The sequence below is a fragment of the Drosophila erecta genome, unplaced genomic scaffold (genome assembly GCF_003286155.1).
Source record: "Drosophila erecta strain 14021-0224.00,06,07 unplaced genomic scaffold, DereRS2 tig00000246-arrow-arrow-pilon, whole genome shotgun sequence".
Classification (NCBI taxonomy): domain Eukaryota; kingdom Metazoa; phylum Arthropoda; class Insecta; order Diptera; family Drosophilidae; genus Drosophila; species Drosophila erecta.
In genome coordinates, this window is record NW_020825214.1 from 4,857 (window position 1) to 26,601 (window position 21,745).

The 21,745-nt window shown below is 37.6% G+C and overlaps 1 protein-coding gene and 1 pseudogene across 1 annotated transcript; both read left to right on the forward strand.

Moving 5' to 3' along the window:
• Nucleotides 1-5,203: 5,203 nt before the first annotated feature.
• LOC6548587 lies at nt 5,204-6,655 on the forward strand (annotated as a pseudogene).
• A 10,092-nt stretch (nt 6,656-16,747) lies between these two features.
• Nucleotides 16,748-17,792, forward strand: LOC6548586 (mitochondrial import inner membrane translocase subunit TIM50-A). Its single transcript, XM_026982884.1, has one exon. The coding sequence runs from the start codon at nt 16,778-16,780 to the stop codon at nt 17,693-17,695; it is 918 nt and encodes a 305-aa protein (XP_026838685.1). The 5' UTR covers nt 16,748-16,777; the 3' UTR covers nt 17,696-17,792.
• Nucleotides 17,793-21,745: the final 3,953 nt, after the last annotated feature.

Consider the following 21,745-nt stretch of genomic DNA (forward strand, 5'->3'; position numbering starts at 1 on the left):
TGGCTTGTGATTTGAGCGACCAATGTATCGAAATCAGTCAGTTTGATTCTCATTACGCGAAGTATTCAAAACCTAGTAAAGCCTGGATGATCTACGAAACCTATCAAATCATTAAGAAGACCGCCCTATAACATCAGCTAGGTCTATAAAACGATTGAAGATAGAAGAGGATAAGGAAATATCTAAGCCGCAAAAAAAAATCAAATCGAATTATGAAGGGAAATCTTATGTCCTACTTGCGGTGAAAAGTACCAGGCATCCAGAGAACGTCAACATACCTGTATGTTAACCGATATTCATAAAAATGTACCAGAGATGTTACAAAAATGCTTATATCATATTGCTGATATCTGAGACGACATTTCCAGTGCAATCGATAGTCCATTTAAAAATATGATTGATTTAAAAGAGTTTTATCAGCAGTGTCATAAAAATATAGTTGAAATTATAAAGCATTGTATGATAGATTACAGAGTCATTAAATTTAACCTAAGTGTATATAATACATAGATAAGCAAGCAGATGAAGAAATTACAGTGGAAACAATGAAGCACTTTAAAACTGCCTACAAATCTGTATACATAAATGAACACATTTTTGATGAGCTAAATTCGACCACAGATTGCTTACTTACATTGAGCAGTGTATTCCCAGAAAAAGTCTCATGCTGGGCTATTAAAAAGTTTAACTATTTTGAAACTACTATAATAAAATTGGAAAACATTCCGGCCAGCGGATACATACAAATATAAGAGCCCGAAATGCACTTATAAAGGTGCAGAATTCTGACGTATATTGTTTCAATTGGTGTATACTAGCATTTCATGCTAAGAAAAGCCATGAGAATAGGACTTTTACAACGCCCCAGTAAAGGAAATATTCGAGAGAAATATTCCTCAAAGCTATAACATTGAAGAAATTATTGTGTCTGGCGGAAAAATTTTAGATTTTTCGGGAATTAAATTTCCAATTTAAAAAATCGGAGTCCGACATTTTGAGTAAAACAATGTGAACTTCACGTAAACATCTAAGAACTAGATGATGCTGATGAAAAAATTGTTGGTCCCCGATTAAAACAAAGGATAGAAAACGGAACCACCTTGACATATTGGGAATCGATAATATTACCCAAACCTTAATGCATTATGCGTATTATGCATTATACATTATACATTATGCTCTTCACAATTTTCTAAACGAAATCGGCAGGATATTTTTGTGAAAACTGTCTTTAGTATTATCCCATAGAACGCACTACTCACCACAAACTTGAATGTGGACAAGTGTCCTCATTTTATCCTGAGCCTAATACGACAACATCTTTTAAAGGCATTGAGGCTGTTCTTGAAAATTACAGAACGTGCTTGAATTCTTCTGCTACTTCGTCAACCACCCAAGTACAAAAGCATACGGCATGTGCAGTATCTTTTTATGTTTCACATAAATATTACCTTAATCTTCACGAGCTGTGGACCTACGAAGGTAAATAGAAAATTTTTATAAAAATATATTTAACTTACATATTTAAATTTTATAATTTTTCAGAGGTTGATTGTATACAAACATTTGTAAAACTCTTAAATAAAAAACTTTGAGTATATAATATTATATATATATATATATGAGTATATTATATTAAAAATATTGGTCCAACTCCACGAAACCAAGTTGTTACTCATTTGATGAACAGCTTTAAGATGGTAATTATTGCGCCTGTGAGAAAGAGATAAATGCGAGCGATATTGATAAATTCTTCGACCAATTTTCTGGAGATGCGTAGGTCCTAATAAGAATTGTAAGCCTAAGTATAGGTTGAGTGACCCTTTCTTTCCCATAGTGTTCCATAATTTATCTAAATATGATATCCATTTATTCATTACTAATTAGAGGGGGACTTAAGCCCCATACCTTGCAATACAGAACCCTATATAGCACATACGCAGACAATTAAAATCAATGCTACAAGCAGATATAAGCATACAAGCATAGATTAAGTCAGATTTTTAAATTCAAGTCTAGAAAAAACTATCAAACTATAGGGAGGATCAAGATTTCTAAATTCATCAAGATCAAGAAAATTCTAAGTCCGAAATTTCAAGGAACAAAAATTTAAGCAAAAGAGGAGGAAGGGGTGTTTCCGTACGACTATTTAGATAGTTTTAAAGAGTTAAATGATACCCAGCTTCCAAGCATTGACAGTTTTTATACCGTTTTATAGTTTTTACTTAAAACTTTATTTAGAAAGCGACGTTTTAGTTTTAGCAGATGTTTTTGAAAATTTTAGAAAAGTTGCCATCAAATTTATAAGTTAGATCCCACTAATTCTGTAACTCCGCCATCAATATAATGGGATTATGCTCAAGTTATATTGATGCCAATATGGTATGGTGGGTGGTGTATCATTTATTTCTTTTTGAACGAATTTTAAAGTTTAAAGTTTAAAATTACTCGTTACTCGTAGAGTAAAAGGGCACACTAGATTCTTTGAAAAGTTTGTAACAGCCAGAAGGAAGCGTTTCCGACAATAAAAAATAAATATATTCTTGATAAGAATCAATAGCCGAGTCGAACTGGCCAAGTCCGTCTGTCCGTATAAACACCTCGATCTTAGGAACTACAAAAGCTAGAATGCAGCTTCCAGAGATATAGTACAAGTTTATTTTCAAATGTTGCCACGCCCACTACAACTCCCACAAGCCGGGAAATACTGCCACGCCTACACTTTTGACAATTGTTTTGATATCTTTTTGTTTTGTTATTAGTCTTTTAAAGTTCTATTGATTAAAAACCTTCTTGACTGTTACGACCACACTTTTCAAAAAAATTATAATTTTTAGCTGGGGAACGGGTATTTGATAGTCAGGGAACTCGACTATAGCATTCTATCTTGTCTTAATTATATATTTTATAAGAAAAATAAATGTACGTCGGCAATTACAATGTTAATGTTGAATTCAGAATAAAGAAAAAATTCTAACAACATCTCGCTACCTTTCCCTGCGTAAGACTAAAAATCAAAGTAAAATTGAGGAGAATCCTCAGTACTTTAAGAATATGTTAGAGTATTTCGGGAGAGCATTGTCTTCGGATGCTAAAGTTGAGGAGAGCTTCATAGAGAGTAGGCAAAACTGCTTATGCCAGGCTTTAAGATTTGTTTATGCTTTAGGATTTTAGTCTGACAACGCATATGTACAATACACAAAAAAGATTGCCCCAGCTCGTAAATTATACATACATGTAAATCGATCCCCTAAGAATCAATGCTAGCGCTCGCAATATGATAAGAACAGGTCCCTTGCGGATCGCAAGCCACTTGTGGGATAATTCCACTTATTTTACTTATTCGTTGGCCTTACGCGATAGAACTAGTTTAAAATTCTCAGGGCTAAGTGCCGTTGCCAAGAAATTGTTTATAAGAACGCTTACTGCGCAGATGGCGTGCAATGGCAAGCACCTACGGGTAGTCCGGCAAGTACTTAGCCTTACCGCCTAGTGGCGATAGTATCACAAGAGTAATTTATTATCGTGTTGTACATTCTTTTAGACGGCTGCTGTCGATATTTCAGCCAGATCGGACTCGTAGTTTTTTTTAACCGCGTGTGAAAAGAGCGTCAAAGAGTGTCAAAGAGCGTTTGGATGCTGTCTACAGTGACTTCCAATGCGACCTTCAAAAATGGGTTTAACGAGTGCCCCGAAAACAACTACCACGGAGGATAACGTAACAAAAATCCACGATCTCGCATTAGCAGACGGCCGATTGAAGGTGCGAGACATAGATGAGACAGTAGGCATTTCAAAAGGTCGCGTGGGCTATATGCTGCATGAAATTTTGGGCATGAGAAAGCTGTCGGCGCGATGGGTGTTGTACTCCGGACAACTGTTTAAACGTAATCCGAAGGAGTTTCTTCGTCGTTTCGTGACAGTTGACAAAACATGGATCCACTGGCACACACCAGAGACCAAGGAACAGTCGAAACAGTGGACTTCAGTCGGCGAATGTGCTTCGAAGAAGGCGAAGAGTGTCCCATCGGCCGGAAAGGTGATGGCCACCGTTGTCTGGGATTCACAGAAACAGCCCCACTTGGCAAAGAAAAAAGTGCTCTTCCACCATGATAACGCCGGCTCACAAGTCCAAAATTGGTCGAATTGGGCTATGAACTGCTACCCTTTCTGCTTTCTGCTTCCAAACTTGGAAAAGTCGCCGGACAGAAATTTCAGTCGAATGTGGAAATCATCGCCGCCTCGGAGGCGCATTTTGCAGATCTCAAAGAAACGTATTTTTCAGACGAGTTATTGAAATTGGAGCATCGCTGGTTCAAGTGTCGAAAAATAAATCACTTTTCGAAAATTATTTGCAAAACGCCTACAAACTGACCACAACTGTCACGCTCACACTTTAAAAAAAATTGAGTTTTTTTATCATGTTATTATATCTTTCCCCAATTTCTACCGATATTCCAGAAAATGTAGAAATTTCTCGTTCTCGTCACTTTGCCAATTTTCGGGAACCGGTCTCGCCTGCTGCAATTTTCCTTACTGCTATAACAAAATCCAAAAAACTGGTCTCTGCTGCTAGTGTTTTCTAGAGATGAAATCCTCCCTATTAGAAACTTTTGTCGACAGCCTTGAAAAAAATAATAAATTGTTCTTATTCTGCACTGTGTACTCGCTAGTTATGAGAAAGTTATGACAAGAAGTACAATTCGTCAGAACGTTTACTGGAATTCGGCGTGGGTCTTCTTTTTTCTGTACATGTCAGTAATCGATACTAATTATCGGTACGGTACTGGGGCTGGCTTGTAAATCATAACGACTACGTTTTTATCTAAGTGGAGCCATTATATAATCCTTTGCAATTAAGCATCCTTAAATTAGATGATAACATCTAATAAGACCGCAAGGGTTATGAGAAATTTTGCTGAAAAGTGCCTTTATGGGCAAAAAGGTTTAATGATAGAATTGAAAACGCATGTTACATAAGGAAGCGCAAAGTTATATAATTTTTGTTGGCTATGATGTAAAAGCAAACGGCTAATCGATACATTTTTTTCAATGATTAACACAAATGGCAACGTGGTTTTTATTCCGAATAAAGTGTGCTCTGAAGGAAGCGTATTATTTTCTCAGCATAAAAAAAATCAAACATCTTGTACTAAAGATCGCTACAGAAAACCTTTAATGGATGTTACTGCCGATCCTTCAGTGGGGGAAGACCTTCACCAGAAGTTCACCATTCCATTAAAGTTGGAGAAGAGCTCCGGGATATCGCAGCAGCACGAAGCGGATTTAAGAATAAATCAGCGCTTCCGGACAAGACGTAAGATGTCAAATAAACTGGAGTCTGGTGACAATAAAGCTCATGCTTTTGAGCGATTATTGGCAATAAGGAACTATAAATTGAGCAAGGGCAAAAGTTCCGAGGACTGCGCAGGGAAGACTGAGGGTAGTAATGAGGGTAGCAAGGCACAAAAGCGGAAGGAGGTAAATAGCAAGGTTATAGAGACTTACTCTGGCTGTTCCTCTCCAAAGAGCGAGGGGGAGAATTTACCCGAAAACGATTTGCAAACGAAATTTGGAATCGAAGGACACGTATCCGACCGGGAACAGCTGAGTCGAGCAGTCTTAAAACGAAATGACATGGAGAATTTACTGGGTAAACATATTTTCGCGGAGACTGTGATCGGAGCCTTTGTGCGGCTTAATGTTGGAAAAATCTACTGCATCTACGAAATTATCGATCTCCATCAGGACAGAGAGGACTACAGAGTAGGCAGTAAGCGTACCAACCTGGTACTGATCTTGAGGTACGGTTCCGAAAAGCGTGATTCGCGTATAGACGTGGTTTCAAATCAGCCAATTACACAAAAGGAATTCTTATTGTGGTTGTCAAAAAATCTGCGCGATCGACAAATTTTGCCCACACTTCTTGACGTCGGCAAAAAGCAGGTGCAGATGAAAGAGGCCTGTGAGAACTCATACACTGAAGCTGATGTGGAGAAGCTTCAAAACAAAAGGAAAGCTGGTCTAATGCAGAACGCCGCTTACAGAAAGATTCGTCTGATTATAGAGCGGGATATGGCAGCGGGTATACACGATGCGGAAAAAGTGCAAGTGTTGGAAAAGAAAATCCAAGCGATCGACGAGGAACCCAGACTCCATATCGAAAATTCTGGCCAGCATCGGTTACACGTCCTTAGTTCTTCACGGGAGGTTCAAGGGTCTATCATTTACCGGCACAAGTTGGGTGTGCCTTCCGGAGGCAAAAGTTCCTTTGGTAGGCGATCCGCGACGCCCGATCAACTTAAGCTGGAGCAGTATATGCGACGCAAATATAAAAAAAGCGCTGTCGTCAGTCGCATTCGATTGGAAGAAAAATTTGAAGATCGGGAGAAGGTTTCTTCAACTATGTTCAACGAAGTTTCAATCGAAAAAGAAATGAATGCCAGTGAGGCTGAGACAGAGAAAATGAGAGAGGAAGATCTCCACTTGAAAGGGTTAAACACTTTTAAAATTGAACTAGATACCACAGGATTAGGTAAGTTCTTTGTACTAGGTGTAACGAAATTAATACTATCTCTTTAAAGTTCCTTTTAATGAAATTTTTCCGACTGCGAAGTTCCATACTCCTTGGGATGAGATAATGAAAGGGTACTAAGGATTGCAAACCACTTACGCTATGTAATGCTTTTTGGATGTGCTAAGTGCAACAAATGGATGAACTCGCATAAGATGTATTTGTACCAAATAAACTTATGTACTAACAGAAATGGGTATTCAATTTGTTGAAGGTTGCAGTTGTCGGTTAATTTCTATGTCTTTCGCGGATGGCAAATTGAAGTGCCGGGAAGTGCGTTGGCCAAGGTAGTGTATTATCATAGCAATAATAATAAAAACAAGAGAAAATTCTATAGTCCAGTTCCCCGACTATCAGATGAGGGGCCTTAGCTAAAAATTAAAATTTGTTGAAAAGTGTGGTCGTAACAGTTTTCGGCGGTTTGTGGGCGCGCATTTTTCCATTTGTTATCTACAGTGGTGGAAAAAATAATAGAAACACGTTGGTTGAATCATTGATTTTAAATTTTGTGCTCAGAACGAAAGTAATATTTTTTAATCTTTATTTTTTTAAGTTCATATATAAGTATATTTCACAATAAGGAACAAAAAAATTTTTTTTCATCTTTATATTAACTAAAAATAATTAACTTCATTTTTGGCGCTTGGAAAAAATAATAGAAACAAAACTCTTAAAACTAAGAAAAACTTAATTTTTATGAATTATCTTATAAAAATAGTTGTAATATTAATATTTAGTGGTATTTCCTTTATTTTTTTATAACTACTGAGCATCGACGGGGCATTGAATTCACTAAATTGGCGCAAATTTCGGGGTTAATGGCATACCACTCTGACTTAACTTTTTCCCACAGCTCTTCCTTATTTTTTGATTTAAAACCTCCAATTTCTCTTTTTAATATTCCCCATAAATATTCTATGGGGTTTAAGTCCGGGGATTGGGCAGGCCACTCCATAACATTAATTTTTTGGTCCTGAAACCATTTCTTAGCAAGGGTTGACGAATGTTTCGGATCATTATCCTGCATGAACTCCCATTATAAGGGCATTTCCTCCTCAACATATGGTTTCATAACATTCTCCAATATGTTTAAGTAGTCGGGAGCACACATCCTATCTTTTATCCGGAATATCGGACCAACTCCAGACGTGGAAAAGCATCCCCATATCATGAGCTCCACCATGTTTTACTGTTTTTTTTTTGTGCTTTGGATCAAATGTGGTATTTTTTGGACGTCTGGACGTATTTTGCCATCAGATACGAACAAATTAATTTTAGTTTCATCAGACCATAGAACATTATTCCAGTTTTTACGGTCTAGGTGTCGCTTTGCAAAAGACAGTCTTTTAGCGATATTTTTTTTACTAAGCAGTGGAACTTTCCTAGCCGAGTGTGCCTTCAAATTCTTTCCAATTAGTCTATTTCTTATTGTTCGACTTGACACTGATGTCTGGAAAGTATTTTTCAGGTCCGTCGACGACATAAAAGGATTTTTTTTGGATGTTCGAATCAAAAGGTCGTCGAACTTTTGGGATGTGGCTCGTTTCCTGCCCCGTTTCTCCTTCGTATCTTTATAATGAATCGCGGAAAACACTTTTTTTTTGCAGAGCAGTGCATTATTTCAGCAATTTCCCTTATTGTTTTTCCTTCGTTTTTTAGTTTTTGTATAATATCTCGGTCTACAGGTGAACAGTGCACTCCGCGCCCCATTCTGAATATAAAAGCCGAATTCATTCAGAATTAACCCTTTTTTTTTACAAAATCACTTATTATGAGCTAAACATACCTGGAAGTATTTAATAATATTAATAATATTAATTAATTTAATTTAATTTAATAATATTAATATTTTGTAGGTTATGTCAAGACCTTTCAAATTATGTATAGTATTGCCAGATACGAGCTCTGTAGCGCTTTGTACATAGCCGCGAAATTCAAAAGACAAAAAGGCGGAAGGGAGATATTTGCCAAACTAATATATTGATTTACTTACAAAATTAACAGGGAAAAACTCAAACAAATCGCAGAAACGTAGCTTGTTTCTATTATTTTTCCAGCTCAAACACGTGACCACTTTAAATATCGCTATGTACCGCAAATAACAAGAGCGAAATGAACTCAAAAAGAAGTGCACAATAAAGTACCGTTATAAGTGGCTTATGTGCTAACGGTTTATCCACACACACTTCGTACATAATTAGTAAATTTGTTTTACATGCAGGAGCGATTCTTGTTTCTATTATTTTTTCCACCACTGTATATGCCAGAAAATTGTTGAAATTTCTCGTTCGCACTTTCACTAGCTGAGTAACGGTCATCTGATGGTCGGTAACTAAGCCCGTAGCAAATAAACACTTTAATGAATATAATTTTTTAATGTTGGGGCGCTCCAATGAGTTTGGATATTAAAAATGCGCTGATCTAAGGACTAACTGCTATAATAAATAGTAGAGTCCTTTGCACAATCTCCTGGTGCGCATCGTCATTAATAATACAAATAGCATCTCATTCTTAGTCCGGGTATCAAGTGATATTGTAATCATCTACACGGCTGGGTAATAATTGACGATGTGTGCCCACATAAGGTGACAAAGGTCGCTTGACTGGCAATAAAATAAATGCCATTTACTGATGACTCATCAACATAATTTTCACGATTCGGCCACTTCGATGAATAAACAAATAAACCAACTCCAATCGGCTGAGAAATCGAACTCTGACTGAATCGGTGACTGCTTTAAGCTCGTCACGCAAACATTTCGCATGCATTGACTTTTTATGGCAGGCACCAGACGAAAACAAAGCACATAAAAGGGAAATCGAAAATTAATGCAAAATCATTTAGCTGACCTCTTAGACCAAGCACTTCTGCCAGCGCCCCTGTTAAAGTCATAAAATCCCGCAGCGAATGAAATTCTCATCAAGTCGTAAGTTGGCACAATTTTATGCTACCGCTAAGCAACTGAATATAGACCACAATGATACCGCTTGGAGAAAGGACCTGAGTACTGACTATCGGTGTTGGCGGATTTTTCCAAAAAATCATTCCCAGGAATCCTTGAGGTCAAGAACTCTATAACACAACAACAAAACGGAAAACTTCCTAGGGGTAATGGAGTTTTTATAAATAATGTTGTTGAATCTAAAAATGTTATAATTTTTAAAATTAAGGTTAGTTTTTATAAATAATGTTGTTGAATCAAAAAATGTTATAATTCTTAAAATAAATTCTTATAACAATTCTTATGTTTTTCATAAAATTAAATATGCGTTAAATGTAAAATGATTTTATAAAGACATGCTTTTGAAAAGTTTACAATATCCTGAATCCATTCAACTTTTATAGATAGAAATAATAAAAGCTATTTCCTTACAAAACCCTTTGAAAACCTTGATGATGTTATGAAATATTGCTTACTAAAGTTCTGTTAGAGTTTGGCCACATTTAAATGCACATTTTTATAATCATGTAGTTTTTCAGATTTTATTGAACCGAATCAGCATCTTCTTAAGGTCTCTAATGTAGTGGGAGCAAAAAAGGTCGAGAAAGAAAAGGCCCTGTACTTCATAGCTAACCTGTCAGCAATGGTGGTCACTGATGCCAAACTATTATCCCACGATTCCCATAGTCCCAGCAATCGCGCGTGACTAACGTAATCAGGTCACGTATTGCCTGAAAAGATAAAAGAAATCAGCATATACTCAGGACTGTGAGTGCATAAATGTCGAAACTAACCTCTGAAAAGTTCTGGACGCGGGTACTCGCACCGTCCGGGTCATCGGAAAAATGTTGTTGATCTTGGACACGTGGTACAATCCTTGTTTCCTCACATTTCAATTTCAACAATTCTAAAACAGAACTAATATATCCGTGTATGTCAATATTGTTGAACTTTTCAAAAAGGTTTTAATGTTGTTTAAATTAAAAACAATAGATAACGCTGGGAAAAGAGTGACATTTTTCAGAGATTCTCTAAGGAAGAATTATTGATAAGGAGTTGACAAGAAAAATAATAAAGTAAACTTTTGTCTTAGCTTTTAAACATTTTAAACTTATATTCATTGAGTGTTCCATGCTATGTATTAATATTTCTCGCATCCCTTTTATTATTTAACGAATTGGGTGATCTAAGACGCATGATTACGCTGACCCATAGCATAAAAATCCCATGATTCCAAAGCTCGAATATCTCGCATAAGTTTCATTTTATTTTGATTTTTACGATTACCCCACGGGTTGTGACTGTCCTAAGAAGTCCCACCTGGATCACTTGCTAAATTACCAAAGACGGAGCAACAAAAATCAACAGTGACAAAAAGACGATACAAAAAGGCTGCGGAAATAGTCGGAAGTGGTAGTTGAGGGTGGGACATGTGCTCATAAGAACTAAAGCAGGGAAAATGCCTATTTACGAGCTTGCATGTTGCCGGACACAGGGTAATCATATATTTTGGTCATATCTGTGGACCATAAAACCAGCGTTCTTATGTGCCTGTCAATGTGTTGTTTCATGACATTTATTTCGCTTGTTCCATCCCTGTTTTGGACTTGTTCGAAGCCCTGCGTGCAGAAGGAAAATATTTTAGTGTCCATTTAATGTCCAATCTAAGATGAGCCCGTAACTTTTGATCGAATAAACGAGCTTGGACCCAGAACCCGCCCATCACGGTCTTTGTGGGTTAAATGTGGGGTAATACAAGTAGTTGAATCCGAGCGAAGTGGGAAGAGGGAAGGATTCCGCACTCGGATTAGCCACGCAACCTGGGTTTGCGAGTCTCTAGAGAAATTTTGTAATTTTCTTACCGAATCTAGGCCTTTCTGACTGTAAAGCAGAAGTTTTTGTATGGTGTCTTCGTTTTTTGTATGGATTTCCACTACCTTCTGGATGTCCTGACTGTTCCAGCGGAAACTTCTGTTTTAAGTTTTTCAGTTTTCAGTTTTTTCTAGGCAGTCTTCGCGGTTACTTAAGGCCAGACGTAAATCACCTGGCTTGTTAAAAATTAAAATCGTTAATGCTTTCAGCAGCATCAATTGCTTTTGCGGTTTTCAGGGTCAATTATGCATCGGCTTCATGAAATTCACACCGTTTGCACAAGTTTCGACATGCGGAAACACGAAAACCCTAAAGTAGATTTGCATTCGGAACCCAAGAGACTTAAAGCAGGAGTGGTTTTTTAAGCCTGGGAAGCCCCGTTAATGTGATGACAGAACCTGGGGGTGGGTATACAAGAAATTATTTCCAGTTACAGAATTATTTTCTGGGCAAAAAGTTTATTTTTGTAACCTCTAAAGAAAAATAGAGGTGTTCATTTTATTTCTTATTAGCGGGAAATGTTGGTGCCTCTAGTTACGTATTGTTTTGGGGCAAGTTAGTTAGAAATATATATCCGTTTGCCATGGCCACTTTAATGGTCTTCAAGGTGCTTACAAATTTTGAATATGTTTATCCCAAAATTCGATTCTTATAAAAGGTACGCATTTCCAATCACGAACAGTATTAAATCATTCCTCGGTTTCAAAGAAACATTTATTGTATACTACAGCGCGTATATTAAGCATATATGTTGATAAAATTAAAAACGAAATTATACATTGTCGAAAAACTGGTGTGTACAGAATACTTACAGGACAGATCACTTAGAAGGAAGGAATAATTCTGTTTTCTTAGTTTTTTTTAATATTCCTATAGCAGCAATATTATATTAATAATATATAATATAATTGAATATAGTCCGACTAATATAAAAAGACTTTTCGGAAAGTTGTATGCAACTGAGAAACTAGTTTGCCTAGAAACGAATGTACGGACTTGCTTTATCAACTTAGCTGTTTAGACTGAATAATATATATTCTGAAAGAATATATATTCTTTAAATGGACGGCCACGACTTCGTTTCAAATTTCTGACTGAAATCAGTAAGCCCATTTGCACTGGCATAACAATGGAAAAGCTTATACAAAACAGCGACATTTAACAAGAGAGACGCCTAGCTCGAGTTCCTCTAATATATATTATAATACATATATATATTATAATACATAAAAATAAATATAAAACACATAGAAAGATACATACATGTGTGTGCAATATGTGCACCGCTTCCGAGATTTTACACTAGTGCACTTTTTAATGGGTTGGAGGAGCGCGTTTAAAGTAGAATAGGCATATCAATAGAAATGAACTAGGCCTAATGAAAAAACAGGAGAGAACGTTAAGTTCCTCGGCTATCAGAAACTGGCATATCGTTAGAAATTGGAAAATAAATAATAAAACTAAAAATAAATTCAAAATTGTGGGCGTGGGTGTTATGAGTGGCTTATGGGCGTTAAAGTAGGCGTGGCCAACATGTTTTTAGCATATCGATTTAATGTGGATAGACAAATAAGAAACTTACAAGTTGTAATACATTTTACAAAAGTGTGGGCGTGACAGTTTTGTGCGGATTGTGGGCGTTGTATTGGAAAATCGATAAAAATGTACAAGACTAATAAGAAAAATAATATTTTTCAAAAGTGTGGGCGTAACAGTTTTGTGCGGACTGAGGGCGTTAGACTAGGCGTGGTAATATGGGTCAACAAACCTGTGCTGCGTCTATGTCTTCGAAATCCGCATACTTAGTCTCAAGATTCAAGTTTCTAGCTTTTATAGTTCCTGAGATCTCTACGTTTATACGGATAGACAAACGGACAGACGTCCATGGCCCGGTACGGTAACAGAACTGACGAGCTTCTGAAACTGTCATAATCAACTGTTGTAAAGTCAATTATCTGTAAAGTCAAATATCTGTAAACATTGAATTGGAATATCCAAAATTACACTCAAATATTTTAAAAAATTCCGTACCTTTGAGGAAAAGTGTATAAAAGTCGAAAACCACACTCAAACGTCGTAAAATTAAGCATTTTCTTCTCGTTCTCTTTATTCTGTGTTAGATGTTACAAGAAGTATGCATGTGACATACAAGCAAACTATTCAATCTAGTCAATAACGACTATAGGAGTTATTCAAATCCATACTACATAAACAAAAACGTAATTGGAGCTGTCAGTAGTATACAAGTAATACCTCGCAAGTGACTATTAAAAAGAACTTAAAAAAAAACACTTCGTGAAAATACCAAAATTATCTGTCTCCGCAAAAAAAAACGTTCATAAAATAATTAAAGCTTTTTAGCAACAAAACAATAAGAATTTTATGGTCGAGTTCCCCGACTATCAGATACCCATTACTCAACTAGTGGAAGTGCGAACAAGAAATTTCAACATTACGTGGAATGTCGGTGGAAATTGGGGGAAAAAATAACAAAATAAAACAAACACTTTAAAATATATTGTAAGTGTGGGCGTGACAGTGTTGGGCGGTTTGTGGGCGTTAGAGCAGGCGTGGCAGCATCATTAAACAAACTTGCGCTGCGTCAATGTTTCTGGAATCTGCCTAATCCTCAATTTTTAGCTTTTGTAGTTCCTGAGATCTCGACGTTCATACGGTCGGACAGACGCACTCAGCTTTTTTATTCTATGAGTAATTGGTATAAATATCTTACTATAAAGAGATGGAAACGCCATCATCATCAGCAGCTTCAGACGTGTCTATGTCTGAATAGGATCCTAATCGGATGAACCCGATTACTGAATATATCACAAGACTCTAAGGAATCGGGAACCCTCCTAATCAGCGAGTTCAACAGTCCAACGCCTCCAGATCGAATGATAGCTGATTTGTTGAAGAATTAGAAGAACACACAAGTAGAATGTAACTAGAGTGTAGACAATAATCAATCAAACACAGTATTAGTTTCATTAGCTGAAGTGACGCGCGAAAAATATTAGTCACGTTGAGTAAACGTGATATTTCGAATTGCCTTAAATTAAAAGAATTTACCCAAGCTGTAGAAATGTTTAAAGATAATTCCTATATTAGTCTCAAAACTCTCAAATGATGATAAAATCAGATTATCAGTGACCATAGCCACTTTCCCAAAATTATCCTTATCAAAGTAAATATAATAACAACCAACAAGGCAGGACAAATTCGACTCTAATACAAATGGCGTAATAACACAGTTTTTGGATTTTTGAATTTTGGAATTCATTATTATCCAACACCATACAAATTAAAATTGATAATAATGGAAAAATGTAAAAACATTTACATTTACATACTAGTTTTCATCTATAACGTGCCCGAGCCTTAGAATCCGCGTCCGAGACAGTGAACGATCCGAAAATTATCAGACTATAGCCTCGTAACAAAGCCCATACAAATTAAAATTGATAATAATGGAAAAATGTGAAAACATTTTTCAAAAGTGTTGGCGGGATAGTTAATGGCGGTTTGTGGACGTTAAAGTGGCCGTGCCAAAAATTTGTTTGGCAAATCGATAGAAATTGGTTAAACTTATAAAAAAATGAAAAAAAAATACAAAACTTTTTCAGCGTATACGTCACTAGAGTCTGCATGTCAACATTTAACTTACTAGCTTATATAGTTCCTGAGATCTCGACATTCATACGGACGGACAGACGGACAGAAATGGTCAGATCGACTCGGCTATTGATCCTGATCAAGAATATACATATTTAATATACTTACTCTACGAGTAACGGGTATAAAAGGCATACCCGCGTAGTGATTGTGATAATGCATAATGTATATACATATACAAACGCGACCAAAAACCGTTTTTGAGCATTATAATAACAATCAAGAGTTACGTTCTTAAGCAACCAATTAGTCTCATTTGTTTAAAGCTAGATGCCTCTATTGATTGCTAAGCGTAACCCTTACTTTTGACTTTATAAAGCTAGTTTGTCATTTCCAAAACATTGAATTTGTCTCACACTCATTTTGGCATAAACTCCGGAACCGATTTAAATACTCCAGTAGACCGAACCAATTTTGAAAAGTGATTAGATTTAACTGGTTAACGAGCTAGCTAGGAAATCAGAAATTATGAGCCATGCGAAGGGCAAAACCCAGTAGAGCACATAGAAGAAAGCAATGACAATGAAGTGGGTATTGCAGGCGGCGGCAAAAGGCGGTACTAGCGATTGGATGCAGGAAATATGGGGAAATGGCAATGGAAGTAGAACTGTAGTCCTCTGTAAGGACATGTGCCTGCTGACTACTTAAAATCTGTGCGTCTGCACGCATTACAAACGAATTACGAGACTCGTTGGGCAATTGCAGTTCATTGTTATTTAATATGTCGCCCATTCAATAGCGAAAGAGACGAAAAGACCAGCAGGAACACCAGGAGCACCAGGAACACCAGGAGTCGAAGAGACGACGGGAACACGGTTGGGAAAATTATACTTTATGGTGCCAGGACACTGGACAGCAGGACACGGACGCAGCAGACGCAGGCGGCGTGACAGTGATTGCGATACAAACGATTGCCAACGTTTTCAAGTGGATTATTACCTCATGCCAATTATCATATCAACGATACACAGGCACTGGTCTTCGTAAATGGGCAGAAACACACACTGAGCCACACTCGAAAGCGCAGGACAAGCAGGGAGCTGGACAAGCCGGGACGTGGCGCATTGGCTGACAAGTGGAGGGCGGAAAGGGCCCGCCAATGAACCAACCAGCCCAAACTTCCAGCGCTCATCGCACTTTACGAGGTGTTGACTGTGTCGGCATCTGGCGGCTTCTGTCGCTCTCTCTTTCTCGCCCTAATGTGGTTCTTGCAAATTGTATGTACAATTTTAAATGGATTTTGATTGTTTATGACAAATCGACTACCTGAAGTGGCATAGCTTGATTTGACCAGCTCCTACTTGCTGTTCTGTTATTTACACCGCGGTTATTTACACCGACCATGTAAATGAATGTATTAATATTTTTCCCAAAATTGTATAATTTTACCATTTCCACTAGCTGAGTAATGGGTAACTGACAGTCGATAGTCCCTATTGGTTTAAATATAGATTTACTGCAAGGGTATATAAGCTTCGTTGCTTTTACAAGCTAACTAAATTTGCTAAATTGAATATATGTATTTCGAAGGTAATATGAAAATATATAAAATAAAGAGCGGTTGAAAACTTGTGGATCCTCTTGCAATGCCGCCTATTGACTTTTAACTGTTTAAATATTTTTGGATGCGTTATGAATATTTATTTAACTAAGTAAAAGCAGAAATAAGTCTAGACTTAGTGTTTTAAGTCAAAAAAAAAAATAACGTCGCGCTCAAATGCATAAAATTTTATGGTTCAGCTACATCGGGAAAAAGAAAGGTTTTCTGAGTCCGTGCGACAAAATATGCGTGAATGCAGCTAGAAAAGTACAGAGGTGCGACAAAAGCTATTCCCCACCAAAGTTGAGAAACATGAAGAGTTACTATACCTACAGTATTGTACTGGGTAGTCTCTTCAGTACAGTTATGTGGACCATCTACAAGCTGGGTAAGCCCGAGGAAGACCATCGGGGTCCTATAGATGATGAATTCAGTCATCTTCCCTGGTTCCGTCAGTACTTAATGAGGATGTGGCACACACTTCAGTATTATGAAAAAATGGTGGAAGAACCCCAGATGTCAAAGTTGCTGCCAAACGTTGTCCCACCGCCGTATATACAACCTCCCTATTCACTGGTCCTGGAAATCAAAGACGTCCTGGTGCATCCGGATTGGACTTATCAGACGGGGTGGCGGTTTAAAAAGCGGCCCGGTGTGGATTACTTCCTGCAGCATTGCAGTCGGAATTTCGAAATTGTAATATATACTTCAGAGGAGGGTATGACCGCATTTCCCCTCCTGGATGCTTTGGATCCCTATGGCTACATAAGTTATCGGCTAGTAAGAGGTGCCACGGACTGTGTGGAGGGGCAGCATACCAAGAACCTCGACTATCTTAACAGGGACCTGAGCCGAGTGATAGTTATTGATTGTGACCCGTATACCACTCCCTTGCATCCCGATAATAGCTTGGTACTCACAAAGTGGCTGGGTAACGACGATGATGTTCAGCTCTTTGATCTCACGGCTTTCCTGCAGTTGGTGGCCGAGCACCAAGTGAGTGATGTAAGGGAGGTGCTGCGATATTATCGCCAGTTCGAGGACCCCATTCAGCAGTTCAAAGACAACCAACGACGACTGCAGGACCAGAATTAGTAAAGCATTCAAAACTTACCAACTTGTGAACGGCAGTGAAACTTGACTTCGTTGGGACGCTCCCTTCGAGTGTCTTCAATCAAATAAATTTTCGTTTATACCCTAAAACCATATCAAGGGTGAACAGCGCTATAGTCCAGTGTGGCGATTTGTATGATCGTATAAACGTCTAGACTAGGCAGATTCTAATGACGCATACGCGTTGAAAGTTATTTTGTGTTGAATATTGAATTCAATTTTTTGCTTTACCAATTTTTATATTTGTTACTCGTAGGTTAAATGGTAGATTCGTTGAAAAGTATGCAACAGGTAGAAGGAAGCGTTTCCGACCGTAAATATTCATGTTTATTCTTTATCAAGATCATTATTGAAGTCGATCTGGTAATTTCCGTCTGTCTGCCCGTTCGTATAAAAGTCCAGCTCTCAGCATTTTTTAAAAAGTAAGGGATGTTTGTTTCAGAACGTTGCCACGCCCACTCGAACACCCACGAACCATTCAAAATTGGCACGCCCACACATTTGAAAAATGTTTTATTTATTTATTTATTTATTTTCTATCGGTTTACTAAAAACATGTTGGCCACGCTCCTTCTTTTGCCCACAAACCGTCGAAAATCTTTATATTATTAATTTTATTATTTTTTGGTAATTTTTATAGATTTCGAAAATTTTTCCTCTCTTAGTATTGTGTAACGGGTATCTGATAGTCAAGGAACTGGAACGACCAGAAATCGTAACGACGAAGCTGTAAATTTCAATAATGCCCTGTATTTCCTTGCAATTTATCTGATAGTCGAGGAAGTTGACTGCAGCAACAAGCGGTTTTTTATTGAAACACTAGAAATATAATTGCCTAAGAATACGTGACACGGTTAAATATAATATATAAATGCTCTTGATATTAAACATATTAAATTTTTAACCTACTGGATATGGCAATCGCTTGGACTCAAATGGCATTTCATTGGGATACGCGGTATGAAAAGAATTTCTCTTGATTTAGCATCTGGTACAATTACACAGTTACAGTAGATTAATATTTCGCAATAATATAATTAAAGAAACAACTTTAAGACTCAATCCACTGCATTGGCATAGCAGTTGGTCCCGATGAATTTAAAAATTCCATTGATTTACAACATTGTCTTTTCTTAGATGTCAGATTGAAGCCGGCAGTTCTTATTGACAATAACAACTCCGGCCGCGTTAGCATAAACAATTAACTTATAGACATAAACATCCGCCGATACCAAATTTGTTATTCCCGCTAAGCAACCAAATTGCCACATATATATAAATTGCCATATGTATATATATGTATTGAACAAATCATTAAGGGGCGAAGTGTAAAGTGCATTACATTAAAAGCACCTAAAAGATGTATATGGTTATTATTGTTGAAAGCCTTGACGGCTAAGCGGTAATGAAGCACATGCTAGTTAACGAAGATACACTTACAACGTCGCGCGATCGCACTGTTGCGGCCCTATCTACTATCCCTATCCCTTTCAAAGACACTTAACGATGCAAAAAGTTGAAAATTTATGCGAACCGAACCAGGTGGGAAGGGTTTAGCGCTGTAGGAGTCAGATGGACATCCGGAGAGTAGAGCACCACTTTTGTGCTTGACCTCACAGCAGCCTGCTTAGTCTCTTGACTACCGTTAGCAAAGGCGGGATAGGATGTGAGCTTGTATCCGTGTATCGTCGCCACTTCGGTGGTGCGTTGTTATTTTATGGGACCGCCGCCACCACCATTTGCTATGAAAGCATTTCCGCAACCGGCAGCACCAGCGACAAAGCCAAGGAGCAGCATGGAATCCACTTTAATTTTTGTTTTGTTCATAATTTACGCGACGCAACATCAATTAAGTACTTGGCCGGAAAAGCGCATACCTGCAGCTGAAAAAAGCGGTCATAAATTTGCGCCCTAAAGTGTTGGCGAGTGTCGGTCCGACAACCCGCCACAAACAGTAACGTACATCCGCCACTTCGTAGAGGATCCGGACCCTTAAAGAACGCTGCCCTCAGCTCAGGTGGAGGTCCACGAGCAGGCCAGATGCAAGGTGCTGCGGCATATGTACATTGTTTTCTAAACTAGGATCTCAGCGATCTGGACACTAAAAATCTTTTCTGACATTAAAAATAATGTACATTCTGGGACGACATCAATAGCCCACTTTCAAGCTAATAGCTGTCAACAGGAGACAGTTAATGCTAGAGTATACAAGATTCGTTGAAAAGGATGCAAGTATTTCTCGCATCGATGCAGAACCACTACCTAGGTCGGGATCTCTAAAAACAAGGAAGCTAAGATCAGGCGTGCCGACAAAACTGTCACGAACACACTGATTTGTTTTTGTTTCATTTTAATATTTGTCTTAACAAATTATATATGCAATTTCAATATGCCAACCACAACGCCCAAAGAACTGTTTTTATTCTATTTAGATTTTTATTTATTTATTACAGTGGGGTTAACAGTAAGGTTAATATACCCGTTACTCGTAGAGTAAAAGGGAATACTAGATTCGTTGAATAGTATCTAATAGGTAGAAAAAAGCATTTCCGACCTTATAAAGTATTTATATTCTTGATCAGGATCAACAGCCGACTCGATCTGGCCTTTTCCGTCCGTATGAACGTCGGGATCTCTGGAACTATAGAAGATAGAAAGATGAGATTAGGCATGCCGACTCCAGAGACGAAGTCAAAGTCGCAAGTTTGTTAAATGATGTTGCCACGCCCACTCTAACGCCCACAAACGGCCAATTACCGCCACAACCACACTTTTGGAAAATGTTTTGATATTTTTTTAATTTTTTATTGGTCTATAAATTGATTTATTTAAAATCAAAAAATCTCCTAAAATTAAAGAATTTTTTCGCGCGTGTTTCCCCCTCCACCGCGTTCCGGCCGATATTAGTAAATATTAGTAAGATCTAATTATGTGTTAAAAATAACAATTATATATCATAACAGAACGTAATACTTTGAAGGGGTCATGCAACTCATAGTTAGATCTACAATGATTTAAAATTAGGGGTACGACATTTTTAGTGAATCTGCTTGGAACAGAGAAATTTAGCCGGCTATAAGATAAGATTATAAATAAAGACTGTTCCAACCGATTCCATGTGGTCAGAGGGAAGTCAGTATTGTGGACTTCAAACAGGTGATCCATACTCAAGAATCGGAAGGACTAGCGAAATGGATGAGGTTTTGGTCATGTAAGGATCATTAAATTCCCTTGACCCCCCTTTTTATAAAATCAAGTGCTGGGCTCATTGACAATAGAATAAATTTGGTGTGAAAATTTAAGTTTAAGTTTAAGAGCACCCACATATTACTAAGGTCGTGAATAAATAAGGTAAAAAGGAGCGGACTAAGATGGCTAAATTGTGGGACCCCAGATGTGACTCGGAATTTTTAAAGAGGACCCGTTCCGTCCTGCCATTCAGATGACTTAAAATCAAATTTACAATATCAACATGATAAATCAAGTTTTCTAACGCAAAGTGGGTCAAATGCTTTCTAAACTCAGTGTAGATGACATCTGTTTGAAGATTATTTTTAAAGCCATGTATTACAAAGGAAGTTAGCCCCAAAAGATTAGTGGTTGCTTTTCATAAAACCGTGCTGACATGGTATACTTGACCCACAAATGTGCTGCAAATTAGGAGTGATATTATTTTCAAAAAACTTAGGGATAGCCGACAATTTAAAAATTCCTCTGTAATTAAGCATTCAATTTTTTGCCTATCTTATGGAGAGGGATCACATAGGACTCCCTCCATATATTGGGGAACTGTGAAGATTGCAGAGATTTAACTTTTATACCGCCTTAGAGTGAGACTGTTCACCTCAAAAGTAGGATGATATGGATCTTCAGGTTGAGTAAGACGTGCTACACCGGACAGAAACACACTTTTAGGGCTGGTAACAAGACATCGATCCAATAACCGACCAAGAGAGTTAGGAATATAATTAACTTGAAATGTTTCTACTAAAGTAGAAGTAGAAAGAGAGGATGGCGCATTGGTCTGGCCAC